The sequence below is a fragment of the Oryzias latipes genome, chromosome 2, assembly GCF_053564925.1.
Source record: "Oryzias latipes strain Hd-rR chromosome 2, Olatipes_Hd-rR_3.1".
Lineage (NCBI taxonomy): Eukaryota > Metazoa > Chordata > Actinopteri > Beloniformes > Adrianichthyidae > Oryzias > Oryzias latipes.
Window position 1 is genome coordinate 18,335,060 of NC_136238.1, and position 17,731 is coordinate 18,352,790.

The 17,731-nt window shown below is 38.0% G+C and overlaps 1 protein-coding gene across 3 annotated transcripts in view; it reads left to right on the forward strand.

The window, feature by feature from the left end:
• crfa4 (cytokine receptor family, class I receptor 4) overlaps positions 1-17,731 on the forward strand; it is a 58,837-nt gene that overhangs the window by 25,361 nt on the left and 15,745 nt on the right. For all 3 annotated transcript variants that reach the window (XM_023964539.2, XM_023964534.2, XM_023964537.2), the window contains exons 2-3: positions 4,323-4,432; positions 15,716-15,857. In XM_023964539.2, coding sequence (XP_023820307.1) covers positions 4,342-4,432; positions 15,716-15,857 — 233 coding nt within the window. In that variant the 5' untranslated portion in view covers positions 4,323-4,341. The remainder of the gene's footprint in view (positions 1-4,322; positions 4,433-15,715; positions 15,858-17,731) is intronic.

Consider the following 17,731-nt stretch of genomic DNA (forward strand, 5'->3'; position numbering starts at 1 on the left):
CATTGTTCACCAGTCCGAACCAGAGAGAGAACACTACTTTAATTACCAGCTTAGAGCAGAGTTAGAAGATATTGTTGACCCAGATTGGTTAACTATAGAAAATCTAGGTTTTAGAACTCCCAGAAACATATAAAAGGCAATAATAGGCTGTTATCTTTTGTTGTTTTTTTTTCTTTTTCGCTGTGGTCTTTGGCCCTGTTGCACACCATGTTATTCTGCATCACACATGGGCCGTGTTTCACATTTGTCTAATTCTGCAAAGTTTCTGCCTATACTGCCGGCTCCTGTTAAACTACATACACACCGCAGGCATTTGACATGCGTTCAAAAGTACATGTTTAGCCTATGGTGTTCACACTGCACAAGCAGGGAGGGGCTACTGCTTCTTCTACTGTTTACATGTGCATGTCCGCAGTCATGCAAAAAGTGGGTATGCAGCATATGCGTCGCATAGGGGCGCTGGCCAAAGGGGACGCGAAACCGAAGTTGGGAAAATTCTTCACAGTCCGTATTTTTTAATTTCACTGCAGTTTGTGTACATAAATTTACATGATATGATCAATAACAGAAGCACATGGTAACTGATTTGCACCCCCCGCCGCAGCCACTCCTCCTCTCCCTCAGGTCTTGTACAGAGACAGCAGTGTTAAAACAGGCGTGTAAACATTCAGGTTAAAGCTACCAGTAAAATGGTCACAAGTGTTCTGCAGCTGTACTGAGCAAGATTTACAGCACATGTGTCAAACTCAAGGCCCGCGGGCCAAATGTGGCCGCCATCTCATATTATGTCCGTGAGAGCATAGAAGTTTTTATTTCTTAAAATAATTTTTTTTTTAGTTGATAACATATTATTTATGTGTAGCTGCTGTTGTAATTATTCAATGTTTGCAGGTCTTATTTGTGTATGCAGACAAATTGTCATCAAACCATAAGTTGGATGCAAGGCTGTGTGCAGCCTTTTTTTTGTAAAATGTTACACGTGTAATACATGTTCTTTATAGCTCAGTTTTATGTCATTTTTCTTTATTCACTTGGACAGTTTGATCCTTCATTAATGGAGTTGTGTGGGTTTTAATAAGCGGACAAAAGGTAAAAGGATTTATGCTAGAGTAACAAGCAAACATATGTTTTCTATGCAGCTGTAATTGTCACTTTAAAAAGTTACAATAAATAAATAATGAGTTTTTTAACATTAAGTAGTAGTTACATTTATTTTTCATTACATTTAGTTACATGTATAAGTTATATTTGGCCCTTTGAGGACAGCCACTATCCTGATGTTGCCCTCGGTGAAAATGAGTTTGACACCCCTGATTTACAGTATCACTGATCATGAAGAAAAAAAAGGAGCTTGATTGTACTGATTTTGTTTAACTAGATGTACCAAAACACTGAAAAAGTTTCTATCATTTGACTGAAACAGCACTAAATGATGATAAAAGCTGCTCCTATGGACAGAAGGGAGAAGTATGTGTAATGGTGGGTTAGATGGTGTTTTTGTTTCTTTTTATATTGTTAAAAGTTTGGATAATTGTTTTTTTTGAGTGACTATTTAGTTTAAAGCCTTTTGCTTTTAATATCACATTGGCTGAATGACACTTTGGATTTTAGTTGTACATTTGGAGATGTTTGACTACAATAAAGAAACCTATTCTATTCTATCACACTACTAACTGATATCCAACACAAATATACTTTAAAATTAAAAATGTTTTTACTGAACTATATTTTTACATACAGTTAAGTCACTGTATTCTTTTAAAATCTCCCAACACAAAATTTACAGCAATGAGGATGGAGAGAAAGACGAGAAGAGAGAAAAAGAATCAGGACAGATGGAGGAAGGAAACAGGCTGGTCTTATGGTGGACATTCAGGGCAAAAGCCAGTTAATACCAAGTCAGTCATTTTTAAATTGTATTTTTAATTAAAAAAAACATGCATTAGCAAGATGTTTAATTTATTTAAAACATGTAATAAGGGTTGCTTGGCCATTTGATTTAGTAGAGAAGAACACAGGCAAGAGGTGAAGGAGACAGACATGAGGTTGGTTATCTGATATAAAGAGAGCAGAGATGACTTAAGAATAATTAAACTATTAAAGTCACAAAAACCTAGATGCTTAGTCTGGTTTAAACTTCTGCTGACCACTTATTTGGGGAAAAGCAGTGCAGTCATACATGACAAGTCAGTCCCAACAGAGAAGAATGAGGAGAGAGTTTCAGATGATGATGATGATAGAGAGTAAGAGAGACGATCAGCTGATTATAAAGAGGGAGAAGAACACAGAGGTGCAGGGGAGAGGGCTGGGGCAATGGATTACTCAGAAAATCCTTCTGAATGGCCTTCACCACACAAATTTGAGGAATTATTGAGGCAACACACGGTTGAAAATGGCTCACAAAAATGTTCTGCTGGGCCATATCCAATTAGATAAGAAGTAATGAGATTTATACATTTAAACAATAAAAGTGTTGTGTGGATGTTTAGATAGATATGTTTAGATTTTACTATGTGCATTTATGTCTGTGTGTTTGTGTGTAGGGGGGGGGGGGGGGGGTTAATGTGGCCGCAAACCCCTATAAAATTAGGGAGTTTTAGGTAGGTGCGCCCCTGCATGTCCGCCAACTACAGTTGGAAGAGGCTTAGCGCGAAATTTCATGGAGGTGCAAATCTTGCTCTAGGCTTTTTCTTTCACAGCTCTATTCCGATATATGAAAGACTTGGTGTCATAGAATTCCAGACGGGCACAAAGCGCAATTATTAATTTCTCCTTCATGATCGGTTGGCACTTTGGTGAAGGAAAAATACGCCATCCATACATCACTACCAAAACAGACAACGTGGTTGTTCAAAGTTCGACTTGGTTTAATTTTTAACGTGCGTTCAATGGCTGGGCGTTTTGTACGTAGAGCCCGAATGGCCAAAAACTTGTGTTTTAAACACAAAAGCCCAGAACGCAACAGTGGTCCTTTGCCGAGAGCAGTGTGAACGTGGCTAAAAAGCGTATGTTATTTAGGCGTTGCCTGTAAACGGTTGTGAAAACTTGCATTGCATTGAAGCCCAAAAAGCACGTTTACGCTTTCTTACATCCACTTTTCGCTGGAAGTGGTTGCTTGAATGGGCGTTGAGAACTTAGCACACTCACATCCACATTTGGCCTTAAAAGAATGCAATACATGACAAATCCCTTCACTGTATCCTCCAGCTGTGAACTTTAATTTGCGTTCACACACATTCCCCACTTCCATATGCTCAGTAGTGGGTGTGATGGAACAGTTCAGTGAACTAAGCAGATTAGACACATAAGCTTTCAGTCAGACCTCTACTGCTAGATCACTTTGATCTAACCAGGCATGAAAAACTAGGAATTTTGTTTTGTTGTCTTTTAAATAAATTTTCAAAATCTGGTGTCTTTAAACCTTTTTGAAGCTTTTTTACTGAACATCTTAACACGATGAGTAAATGTTTTTATTCTATTGTCTTTCGGGTGTAATTGCTGCACTCCTGTGGTATCAGCTTCTTGAGGATTAGGAAACATTGAGGTCACACAGCAGCTACCTAAGTTCAATAAGCAGCGCTGCTTGAAAAAGCCTGGAAAGTATATAAAAAACACAGTTGTTGGAGGTGTATTAGCGGATTCCGCAAGATTTCTGGTTACAAAGGTGTCTTCATCAACAAATTTGAGATTTATGTGGCTTTTAAGTCAGAAAATAATAATATTTGTTTTTGTTTTTTTCTTTTTAGCTTTTTGGTAGATAGGTGGAAGTACAATACATTGGGGTTGAAATGTTTTGAGCTAGGTTTTCCTCTCTGAAACTAACTTTAGTTGTCATCACGGAAGAAAGATTTTCAAGAAAAAACAGTTAGCATTTTTTGGTTTGTTTTATAACTTGATTTATATTTCGTCAAAACTAAAACATGCTCAAGAGACACGAAATGAAGTTGCTTCATAGATGGTCTTGTCTTAGTTCTGGAGTATTTTATAAATCATAAATTCCTGAGGGGAATTATTTAATGCATTAGATCACGGCTGATTGAGTAAGGAAAATGAAAAAGTGGGAGGAGTTTCATCCCTCGTGATGGATTTCTTGACGGGAGATGAGGCGTTGCTACCTCCTTCTTGCGCAACTCGAAAGACCTCAACAGCTTGAGGCTGATGGGGCCTGAGCTTTTAAAACATCCAGCGTCTCTGGGGTTTCTATTTTTGGATGTAATCGGATCAAACCCGGACTTTCCCACAACAAGAAAATCTCAGTGGAGACATCAAACGGATGTGGAGAACTTTTCTCAGCTCATTCTTGTTTTTATTTGTGTTGACAGGTTGACAAACAGTGGCGGGATGATGTGGTTTCTAATTTTTCTACTTCCACTGGGGGGCAGCAGCAGGATCAAGACACAGGAAACCCCCCACTGGGGAAAACACAATCATGGTAAGGTTTAAATGTTCAGGTATTCCAAAAAGCAGGTTATGTGAGTTACCACAGTAAGTTTGAGGCTAAGGAAGTGTACAACCACAGCTTTCGGTTCCAAAATAGGAGGTATGTTTCAGGGTATGTCAAGTTGCCATAGCAACTCATGCTCTGAACATAACCTGGTCTGGAGCAGGTTAAGTTGAAGGTTAGTTGGTTTCAGAGAGGTAAAAGAGCATGGTATGTCCATTTGAAGATGATTTAGTGGATGAAGAAGCTCAGATAATTCTTTTTCTGTGATAAGACCAGGTATGGATGTTGGAAAGATAAACTTTTTTACAATGAAATAACTTAATTCTTTGCTTCAGTTAAGATAAAAAAAAATTTTGGAGATCGAAAAATAGCACGTAGTTATCAGACATAGTTAATTTACTTCCTTTCAACTTTATTCAATTAAGTAGGTGTAACTTTGGTGCTGCTGTTAGATTGGCAGCGCAAGGAATTGAGGGATACCATTCCCTTTGCCTGTCTGGGCAGATTTGTTTAATTCTTTCTGCACCATTAGTGAGAGGGAAGGAGAGTGTGATGAGTTAATTTAGCACCCCTAGTGCTGTATTTGATTGTAAGAACTGAAGTTAGACCCAGAGTCATGATAACTGAATGGATGGTATATTTTGCAAATCTCCACTTTGTCATTCATTTTAATGATATAAAAATGAAAATATCTGCAGCTTCAAACTTAGACATATGAGAGTTCAAGAAGTACAATAGATAAATATGTAAATTTTAGTTGCACAAACAATTATTGAGTTGAATAGGCAAAAGAATTAGGTTGAATAAATTTAACTCAATTACTAGTTACCAATTGAATCAATTCATTTAAGTTTTCTATGTTATGTATATATATATATATATATATATATATATATATATATATATATATATATATATATATATATATATATATATATATATATATATATATATATATATATAAAATAATGTAATTGGAAATAAGATCAGAAACTCGTGCGTTTACTATGTCTGTTCTTCCTCTACAAGCAGAAAACTCTTTATTTTGCTGATGCAGCCGTATTACATTTTTGATGGGCGTAAAATCTTCATACACCATTATTAAAATCTCCAACTCCGTCTCACTAAAATACAGCGCTCTCTTTTTTTTCTCCACACGTTTCAATGGTGACTCCGGAATTCGCCAATCTATTGAGAATGTCTTTTTGTACTCGCCGTGCACGTGCATTAACCCAGGGTTACCAATTTGAGCGTAATTTCGCTAACTCATATCTGGTCTTTTGGAACCGACATACCCAGAGTAAGCAAGTTCAGGCGAATTTCCGCCAGAGTTCTATGGAAGCATTTGTGTAGCATAATTAAAAATAGAAGTCAATACCAGAAATGCTTCTTCATTTGAAAGTGTTAAAGTGGGACCAAAAATTTAACAATCTTTTAATTTAAATATAAACAAAGGAAACATACAACAAACAAAAACAGTCATAATCTGAAACTGTCCTTCACGTATTTTGTTTGAATTACCAATTATATCATCGATATATTAAATTTATATAATTATATAATAAATAATTATAATGTTTTAAATTATATAATTGTGTGTTGTAAAAAAATAAAAATAAATAAAAACAATTTGTATTGGTACAACAAATATATACGAAAACCATTTAAATCAGCAACATAGCTTTTCAAAGCAAACAGAATTACACGTTACTGTCTCTGATTGATTTGGAAAGTTTTATTTAAAAAATTAAATAAAACTGAAAACCTTAATTAATTTGCTGTACAGTTTTTGTTGCTTGTGTGAGGAAAGGAACGCATTTCTTGGAAAATGTAAAAAAAAACAATGCTGAAAAAGGACTGCAGGCTGACTGAAAAAAGACGAATCAATAAATACCTTTAGCCCAAATTCTGATAGTCGATGATTTTTTTAAAAAACAGACATGAATGAGGATCGTGGTAGAAAGAAGATCAATGAAGGGTGTTCTGGTGGCAACTATTAACTTCACCTCAAATCAGATTTTCCTTTACATCATATTGTATTTTTTGTAAAATGTGACTCTGCTGGTATGATTAATTAATTAATTCACACATTAACAAAGAAAAACTTACTGTTTTTGAGTAATTCAAAAACAATAACCTTGTGCTCCAAGGTAACAGTTTGAATGTTTTCCTCCAACAACAACAAATGATTTTTATTTCTGTCAATTGCTGTTTTTGCTGTTCATTCAAACAACCAAAACTCAGAAAAGCATGTGTGCTACTTTGATATGTGAGAATTACCCAGCTTTCTTTTAAATTAACCTTGACTACAAGCAGATTACAAGTACACAACAATGTACTGTGTGGCCAGCTTTTTTCATTAACTCTTCATTTCAATCCAGTGGTCAAGATGACCATTGAGGTGTTCTCCCTACCATGACAAAGGTGGATAAAGGTGGAGAAGATTTCATGTAATCCATGGACACCACTAAGGATCACAAATCATTGAAGAAAAAGGTTCAGCGCACTGTCTTGTGGGGTCTAGATGACCCCACTCCCAAAAGCACAAGGGTAAGCTGGAAGTGACATCACCATCAATACGCTCCAGCTCTGTTTGCTGACCTGCAAGGAGCAGACCTCTGTGTGCTTCATCGCACACAAATGCATGTGCAACAAACGAAAAATGTTAAATTTAAGGCAGGTTTTGTATTTGTTGACAGTAGTCTTAACAGTTTTAGCTGATAAGTGTTTTAGCGATCTATCTGTAACCCTTGTGCTATCCTAGGCACTTTACCATTGGGAGTTGGGTCATCTAGACCCACTAGACAGTGCTCTGAACCTTTTTTCTTCAATGATTTGTGATCTTCACTGGTGTCCATGGATTACATGAAATCTTTCCACTTTTATCCACCTTTGTCATGGTAGGAATAACACGTCAAAGTAAGGGTGGGGTCATCTTAGATAACACAAGGGTTTTTAATGCAACTGCTGGAATTCTTGTCTTTCAGTATTGTGGGTTCCAGTTCAAGTCTCAGAAAAGACTTTGGCTCTATCTATTTTTTGAAAAATCAAAACGGAATGCATAAACCTGCAGTTGTTTTTTTTTGATAGGCTAAAATAGATAAAATACCTAATTTAAAGCTGTTTATTTGGGGAATATCAAAACAGCCCAACAACGAAAACGTAATGAGTGCATTTTCAATACTCTATTTAGTATTTGCAATAATGATAATGAGAATCGTCATCGACGTAATCATGATCATTTTATTGAATACAATTCTTATGACGTGGATTTCATTGCACATTTCAAACGTTATTCTCTCAACTCAACTCAACTGAAACTTTATTTATATAGCGCCTTTCATTTCAGTTAAAAACACAAAGCGCTTGTTGGCGCATCGTTTACAATTCAGAAAAAGTCACAAATTCGCACATTGATGGCAGCTCAGCAGCAAAACACTGGGGCTAAAATATAACAAATATCACTGAAAATATCACTTTGACACATAGCTATCAAGGCAGGAATAGAACCTACGATATTCCCATCAGAGGCTAACCACTCTTCATTTTGACCCAAACACAATATAAGCGTATATATAAGAATCCGTGCTTCATGAAATGCAGCACTTTTGCATTTTTTACCCTCATATTTTGGGTTTTCAGGTGTGGAAACGGGTAAATTTTGACTCATTTACAATATAAGGGTTCAATACATGTATCAAATCAAACGTTCTATTTTTTCAAATACAAACAATCAAAGAGAACAATTTACCTTCTGAAAAGAAATCCAATTTACTTTTGCAGCCTGCAGGCTTACTTTTTTAACCGAATCTTGCCCCTGCAAACAAAAAATTGAAGAAAGTTCACAAAGTTTCAGAAAAGCAGGAGTCTAATGACAGATCAGTCAGAGCTGCCAATATTTTCACTGCTAACAGAAAATCAAGCATTATAAAAGCACTCAACGGTCGTTCTCAAGGCAAATCCCTGCCAGAGCACAGAAATCCATCATATCTTATTAGCTTCATTCTTTATTTCATGATTTATTCATTTAATATCCACAGAAAAGGGCCCCGTCTGTGAGCGATTTCATTGCCAGGTGGTTGAGAGGAAATCCGACTCTGCAGGATTTCTGTCGATGCCCGAGCCTCAGAGAGAACGCCTCAAAATGCAAAGCACACATCTGCTGTCGACTCGCATAGCCATGACAGTTTGATCAGCCTGTTGCTTTTGATGCTTCATCAGATTTGTCTGCAGCTGAAAGGTTAGAGATGTTTTGACACATGCCACAACAAACTGTTTGATATCCTCAGGCTGCGCACTGGAATTATGCCTTTTATCGGTAATTGCAGTATTTCATGCTATCAGTGGAGGGAAAGCAATTGGTGCGATTTGATTTTTGAGCGCTTTAAATGAAGCGCATGTCAAGAGGTTTACTAAAAAAACATGCACGTTAAAAAATAACATTTTCTTTTCATTTTTTTTTACATTTTATTTTGATTTGTTTATAACGGCTGGAAGTATTTACCAGAAAATGTCAAGCCAGGTCGATAAAGATGCAGGAGGGAATATCATGTGCTCCTGATAAAAAGATCATGTGTGCATTAATTATGGCAGCAAGTGCAGAAATATGAGCAACAGACATAAATGTTGAATCAAGACAGTACGCTCCAAAAAAGGCTCCTGGATGATTCACTGATGTGAAAACGACACATTTCTTTGGACTCCGACACATTTTTTTGGACTCTTCCCTGCAACTGCCATGAGCTGAATAACCTGAGAACCATCTTTATTTGCAGTTATTTGTAATTTTGTAAAAGTCCAAGTCTAGATCGAGTGATGGGTGATGGGAAGTGGGAGTGGAGTTGGTCAGCTCCAGTAGGCGAAGATCTCATGAACTCCTGCCACTCTACAGAAGCTGTGTCCTAAAAAACGACAGATTTTTTAATTGATTGAAAGGTAAAAACTCTTACCTTTCTCAAACATTTTGGAGTCAAAAGTGAGACATTTCTCCAGTCTACTTCAGGATTGGTTTGAGACAAACTCCAGACCAGTTTAAGACACATTTGGGATGACACAGACATTACTTAAGAAGACGTGAGTGCTTTGCTTTGAGACTAAAAAAAAAAAAGTTTCCAGTAACACCTGGTAAAACAAAAGCCCATGAGGTGATTTGTTTGAGTTTCCTGCATCCACATATATATATTTTTTTAACCTTCAATCAAACTCCCTTGTAAATGTTCTTTACATCTTGTACGCTATTACTCTTTGAATTGATTGTACCTGTAGGTTTTTTTTTCTGGCTTGGCCGCAACAGCATTCGGCTCAGTGGAGGAAAAAAAATTGCGAAAACAGAAAAATGTTTTCTTTTTTTTTTTTAAACTCCCAAAATTCCAGTACAGTGACACTGAATGATGAAAACTAAAACTTTAAAAAAGATTTAAAAAAAAGGTTTAAAAAAGACTTCCTTTTTATATGTTTGTGTCAACCTGTCAGAGCCTGGTGATAAGATAAACCCACATAGCTTGGCTAAAACCATGTCTTAGGGAAGTTTCTAAAGATTTGTTCAAGGTTTAAAAAATAACCTAAACCAGTAAATGTTTTGGCAGCAGTGCTTAGGTAAAGGAAAATAAACTGTTAGGCTGTAGCAAACTAGGCATGTAGGAAACCGCTTGATCGGATTTAGAAATTAAAGACCGTGACCAAGTGTGGGTATGTTTAATTACAAAAGCCGCTTGATTAGGTTTAGGAATTAAAGAGAGATTAGTTTGAAACCAAGTGACTATCCCCTTTTCTTTATTATCCTTTATAGCAGGGGTTCTCAATGTTTTTGTAGCAGAGGGCCAAATTGGGAACTCGACATTAGACTGGGGGCCAATTTTGGTGAAAAAAATGGATAAACAGAAAAAGTTGGTTTTAATAACTTTGATGACCAAGTGTCATTTGTACAGTTAACCAGGCCCTCCAGATGTTTTCCCAATTGCTGTCTGAGGTTGCTGCCCACATCTTCTACTCGTCTAGTAATTGCGTCATTTGACAGACTTACTTTTGCTCTGGACTAACAATGTCAGCTACTCTAAGCATACATTCTTTTTACAAACTCCCCGTCACTTAAGGGCTTACTATACCGGACCATTTCCAAAGCCACAACGTAGCTAGCTTCTGTCACAGCTTCACTGGATTTAGCCATTTTTGTAAACATTATCTGCTGTGCAGCATAGCCTCATTGTAATTGTTGGAGCTTATTGTTGTGCTCCTCGCCGGTAAATTTGTTATGGTTTTATGATTTGTAACATACTAACAATTTATAATGAAATCTCTGAGCATTGCATTTACCTGCTTACAAATCAGGCACATGACTTTATCCAGCCCATGAGGCACGACAAAGTAAGCACTTAGCTTGAAAGCGCCTTTTCTCCTTGCCAACAGAACGTTCTCTCCTCAAGGGAATCTGCTCTGGCTCTCTCTCCAAATCCCGCTCTGATTCCTTTCCAACTGCCGTTATCACGGTCCTTCCTTTCGCAGAGGGAGTGACAGAAAATGTTGTCTGCTCTCTCGTGGTGAAATTAACACACTGAACCATTGACACCTGAGTATAATTACCGTTTTTTTCTGAATATGTCGCCAAAAACCATAAAACAATATTTTTCCAAGCAATTCACGGTTTAATAACCATCAATTAGGATTTATTGAGGACCACAAAAAATCTTCCCGCGGGCCGCCATTGGCCCCCAGGCTGCACTTTAAGAACCCCTGCTTTATGGTATTTGGTTATGATGTCTCTAGTAGTGTTGACAATTTAGAGATTATGTGAAGCCTGTTTTTTTTTATTCATTCACAAAGAAGCCACTAAAAGTAAATTTAGGTACATTTTATGGTATTAATGAAAGTTTTGAAGAAAGTAAAGCAGATTATATTTTAACAAGCTACAGGTGCTGCTGTTGGCCCCTCCCACATCTGTATTTTCAGTCTTAACCTCTGACTCTTAGGTGGATCAGGCTGACCCAAGCAGCTTCTCCTAGTTTCTTTCACAGCCAAAACCCCACTGACACTGAAATCACAAATTTGCAGTTCCTCCCAAGGACCACCAGAGATAGTAACACAAAGAAGCAGCCATAGACCATATATACTTTAAGAACTGGACTGAGTGAGTGTGATGTCACCCATTGAAAATGGTTTACTTCTAGCTCCAACCGGAAGAAGTCAATTCAGTCGCCATTTTTTCATAGCACGGACACCGCCATGTTGTAGCCAGATTACGTCAATGAGCAGTGATTGGTCCGAGTCGGTTTGACTCGATGTTTCTATGGCAACCACTCTCTCCAATCAGGGTTGTCAACACGTGAACGTAATAGTTCTGAATGCAGAAGCCTGTAATGCGCTTCTATAGGCCAGGTTATAGACTTTTCATTAAAAGGATGGTGGAGGATGGTGTGAATGTAGCTATAGAGTATCTGGTGTTTCAGTGTTGCCGGTGACAACTCCGGTGTTAAAGGGTTAAAAAAAGGCTTTGTTTACTCTTTTTCCTCTCTTTTCACTTGTTGATTCTTTTTTTCAGCAAACAAGCAGATTTCCAAGAGTTAAATCGCATTCTTCCTGGGTCCATCTTATCTTTTATATAAGGAAGCGTTCTACTTTTTTTTTCCTTTTGGAGCAAATCCAAAAATACCCTCCCCTCCTTTCCCATCTGATGACATCTTGGATAGGCTTTGACCTGGAAAACCACAAACAGGAACGAGGAAGTGAAAGAAATTACTTGATAAAAGGCTGTTCTCATATCATTGTGTCAGACTGGAATCTATTATTTCACCACAAACAACAAGGGCATATTCCTCAAGTACACTTGTTTAGCTCATGTCAATCTGGTTGGAAGCATTTCAAGAACATCTGCTAATTTATTCTTCGTACATGTAACTCCCCTGCTTCTTTTCCAGGAAGTGCTTGTATCCCTGAAGCATGGCTCACTGAGCTACTTACGGCAAACACAAGATCTTTGTTCGCCCGCTGCTTGCCGAGCGCGGCACCGCGCATTTTCAGATGGATTACCGCTTGCCTCCTGTAGAGAGTGAGATGAAGCAGGCATGATTCTCCCTGCTCGAGCAGAAGTAGAAGTATCGGCTCTTTGTGGCGCACAAAGGACTGACTGCAAAGTCAAAGAGCGCTAATGAGGAGGAGCGAAAACTGAGCTTTGTGACCATCTTTTCATAGTTTGAAGAGATACTTTTTTCACGTTTCTAATTAGTTTGACTCATCTGATAATGTATACGGTTAATATAGTGTTACCCTGCAGGGAAACAAAAACAAAAAAAAACACAAATTATTTGTGATTAATTTCCTTATTTTCTTGTTTTTACACCAGGAGCTTTAGATTAAGCTTTAGTTTGACAGTTTGCACCATTTTACAGTTCATTTTCTGATTCTGCACGGATCATTTTTTGATCCGTGCAGAATCATTCCCCTGTTTTTGCGCCTTCATAGTAATAAAAAAACCTCTAATTGAATTAGCCCTCGCCTCCAGTTATGATAACTGCGACGCCGACGGTCTTGTTCTGCTGCCCCGCCATTTCCAGCACTGATCCAGACCATACGGCTAGCAGTCCATCACACTCAAATGGATTGAATAATTAGAAAATGGATTGAGTTGAAGTGAGGCAGAGAGATGATGATGGTGCTGTTATTGATTGGTGTGTCTGTGTTGGCAGCAGTAGAGGGGGGAGGAGGGGGGTTTGCTTTGTTTGGAGTCATTTCATTCCCTAAATCCTGTCGCTTGAGAGGAGATGACGCACAATCGTCGATCTCAGATGCATGAACGACTTATGAAGAGTGAAAACTCTATACGCTTGCACGCATCTGTTTTGGATCAATAGGTTCTTCTTTTAGGGCGAAATGATATTTAGAAATGTCATTGTATGTTTTTTTTTTAAATTAAAAATTGTCTGTTAGCGGGGACGTACATACCCTCTTCAATAACAGCATCAGGCTGCACTGAATGCTGTGACATTAAACAAAACAAAAAAGAACAGAACACATCAGAGATCAAACAAGAAAAAACAAAAGTTTCATGACGACTGTGAAGGTGGAATAAAGAGCACAATAAAGCCTAACCGCAGATTTACACTGGTCCGTCTGGGGTGCATCTCGATGCTTTGGGTGGGGAGTTCGTCTCATGAACCGCCAGTTAGTTTACCTTGTCCCCATTGCATCTCCAGGCTGTCCCCCCTCCCCCCTGGATCCCAGAGGAGTGGTTTGTCCGGCCACCCTTGTGTTGAGTAGTTCATCCTGCTTTCTTCGCTCATCTAAAACCCAAGCAATCAGACTCCATGCACTTTTCCTCCTCACTGAATCAAAAATTAGTTTATTTAAGTTTAGTTTATTAATTTATCAGGGCAACGTAGAAATACTTTAAGTGTTAAAAGCTAATATGCTTGCACCAGATTGCAGCTTAGTAGCTAATTTCCATCTGTAGTTCCTTTACAAAACAATAAATTATGGCTAAACACTATAAACATATTTACCAATTTAAAGTAAGTTTTTTTTAAAGCATTATAAAACACATTTACCAATTTAAAAAAGAAACAAATAACACAAAACAACACAATATTGAATTTGTTTTCTATTAAAAATAAAACAATTACACCAATGGACTGGTTCTCTGATAGCCATCAAATAATACCTACAAGGGTAACAATACCTGCCTGTTAATGTCAATGTGTGCAAGATTGATGCTCCAGACGACATTTTTTGGCAGCTCGCGAAAACTGCAGAAGTCTGCTTCGTTCTTGAGATTCCTCGGAAGCCCATTCCATTCCTTGACAGCTCTATAGGAAAAGACAGAATGAGAGAAAGTAAAGTTTCTTTTAGGGACACTGCAGTCACCTCTGGACACAGACCTTAACACTCTGCCTGTGAACTAAGAGCATGGCTGCATAAAGTTCTTAGGAGGGAGTGGGGCGGGTCATGCAGAATTTTATGCACTAGGCGGATATCGGAGTACCTGATCAAGTTGTCAAAATTTAGTATTTTCTGTTTTTCAGGAATAGAACTATATGTGCGGCATTCGCGCAGTCACTAAGGGGCCAGTGCACTTTCCTTACTAATGACTAGAGTGTACAAACACTTCAGGATATACTTACCACTCACACGACAATGGTACGTTGCATTTTAATGACATATTTCAAGGTGGCCGTAAGAGCCTCAAGGGAACTGCAAGCAACACCTGTGCCCCTCTTAAGATTCAGCCGCTCCTATCTATGACCCCAAGGTTGTCACGGGCAAAAACCTTTATCACCCCTACCGGTCAACCTTCCCATATGGGTGCATGTGACTAAGGCTTTAGGCATTTAAAGTATTACAAAATTTCTGTTTAGGATTCAAACTTTAAAATGAAATATAGCTAATAACTGTCACAGCATTTTACACTTATTGCAAATTTCATTTGTTTGAACATAGTTAACTTGATAAGTTTACATAAAGGGTTTCTGTGGGCCTAAAAAGGCTTTGGGCTTTTTAATTTCAAGTTTTTTTTCTTTTTCTTTTATCAATTCATTCATTCATTCATCATTCAATGAACAAATAACTAACTAACTAATTGTAAAACTTAATGAATATTTGCTTAGGTCAACTTAACATATAAAAAAATATGACCTCTACTTTTATGTGAAATAGAAATTACATTAATATGTTTATTTTTAAAGAAGTCATTTGCTCTTTCAGATTAATAATTAATATTTCTTCCAAAATGTGGTGATTTTTCAAAGAAGATTTGCGAAACATACAGCATGATGAATGGATTTCCATGTATTTCCTCTCGCAAATACAGAATGCGAGTTTCCATGACGATGCACCTCTGTAAGGACTTTTGTGCTTAGACGCTGATTCCGCTCTGTGTAGCAGGCTTCCGCTGTAGGTGTTGTCTCTAAAAATAATAATAATAATCCACTATTTTCCAGATTGGTTGAAGATTAAAGGATCCTTGAGTTTGGGAAGTAAAACAGGTTAGCAGTAGCTAATTGATTCAAACCCTGCAGAGCTGGTTCAAAGCTGCAGAACAGAGACAATGAGGTAGATGAGCGATGACAGCTGGCAACTCCACCGAAGGATAAGGAGATAAGTGGGATCAGGTGAAGGGAGAGGATGGGTGTGTGTGTTTCGCGGGGGTAACCTGAGCTACAGGTCTCTCATGTATATGAAATGAATGACGTTTTCAGAATTTTCTCTAAAAAGAGCAACTTTCAACATGAGTCAAAGTTCAGACTCAAAGCTTCGGGATTTCGTGTTTGTTCTTTTTTTTGCCAGAGGACGCAGTTGCCGTGACAACAAGACCTTACATCTACCGCTGCCGCTCGCCCAACATGGAGGATTTCACATGCTGGTGGCACCCTCTGGACAACCTGACAGGCGGCGAGGAGATCACCTACCTGCTCACATACTCCAAAGAGTAGGTGAAACACTTCCCACAGACAATTATTTATAACATGATGAGATTATTTATACACAAAATTTGAACCACTCAGCTTTACAAACAATTTCCAGTCCAACTTCCTGGAAAGCAAAATAAAATAAAATAAAAAATCAACCCCTGCTGCACCCCGAACTTTCTGGAGCATGTGATCTCTTCCATCACAATCTGCTTTGATGGTGCCGCGCTCCACCTTAAAGCTTTTAAGGTGTCGATATGTGCAAGCAGCTGTGAAATCCCGGGCGCCACTTCACGTGGCTCCCGCTCAAACAGACTTGGGCCGGTCCACGTGCCCCACCCCCGCCCGCCTGCCCGTGTCACCGAAAAAGGCTGGCAGCTATCGGGACAAATTGGATTGTACCTTTGCCCCCATATGGCAGAAAGGCTTAACATCCCCATTGATTCTTGTGGCTGTGCTGCTGCAGTGCATTTATGAAAACAAAACGTAAATCTGGGATTATCCGCTCAGAAATGGCCAAAGCAGCTGGGAATAAAGAGCTCACTGTGAAAAGAATGGTGGGTGTTCATTTCTGACCACTAAGCAGAGGAGACGTCTTTATTAGTGACTAAATTGCTCAAAATAAAGCTAGTTTGTGCTCAATTATTAAAGGCTTCTTGGCTCAAATGTGACATTTCACTCAAAATAATCAACTTTAAACAAAAAAACTGTACCAAATTCTGTCTGTTATACTCTCATGAGGTGAAACTTGTTATTTAATTTGATATTTTTAGGTGTCTAAGCCAGATACGGTTAATGTTTGAAGCCTCTAGAGTCTGTAAATATTTCAGCTGGTGATTGATTGAGACTTTTTGGTTTGTGTTACATGATTGATCCACATTAGAGTAAAATTATCTGCCTTTCCTATCTTGATCTCTGGAAATAACTATCAAACCATTTGTACTTTTTAACAGCTCGATTTACATATCGTATTTTCCGTTCCGGATTATAAAGCGTACCGTCAATAACTGTTGTTTTTTTTCTCGAGCTAATGGCATATATGAGAAGCATTGAACTATAAGGCGCATTAAGCGAGTCAAAAAAAATCCTTCGGTCAGTCAGACTTTATCAACTGTGGCCACAGTAATTCTTCAACTTGTTTGTGACGAGCTACATGTTTGCCACATTTATTAATGTATTAACAATAGCTGTTACTCCTATCCTTGTTGGCAAAGCGTAAAAAACCAGACTAATACAACTAAAACAAATGTGACTGTTACAACGCTATCTCCCAACCTTGTTAGGAACCAGTGGATTACACACCTGGGCCTTCAGTAGAGCTACGTCTGAATCGCTCAACCCCTGATTAACAATTTTATGTCTCTAAATAAACTGAATAAACAAAACAGTTAACAAATCTCATTATATGCAACTACAGCCAGCACAAAACATTGAAAACAATCACACACATTTTAAATATATTGATATATATTAATATTAATAATTAATATATTATTTATCATTTCACTCATCAAAAAAATCGGATTATTTGAAGACAAAATCCATCCTCTTCTCTTTCCTCAAAAACAGTTTGATCACCCTGTCATATAGATTATCACGCTTCAGTTTCTTCAAGAAGTCCTTTTCTATTGCCATCATGACCAGTGCTGAGAGCCAAGCCTGTCCAGTTGTGTTTCTGCGTAGGTTTTGATTCGCTTTGGAACCGAAAATGTCCGCTTCACAGACTCAGTGGACACAGGGATGGTCAGCACCAAAAACACAAATCTGTACAGCTGTTCATGCTCTCACTCAGATTTTTCTGATGAAGGAAGTCTAGGAGATCAGTGGGAGAATTCTATGGCATTTCATCGCTGCCATAGAGTGAACGAGCGCAAAGAAAACTGAGCGGGCATAT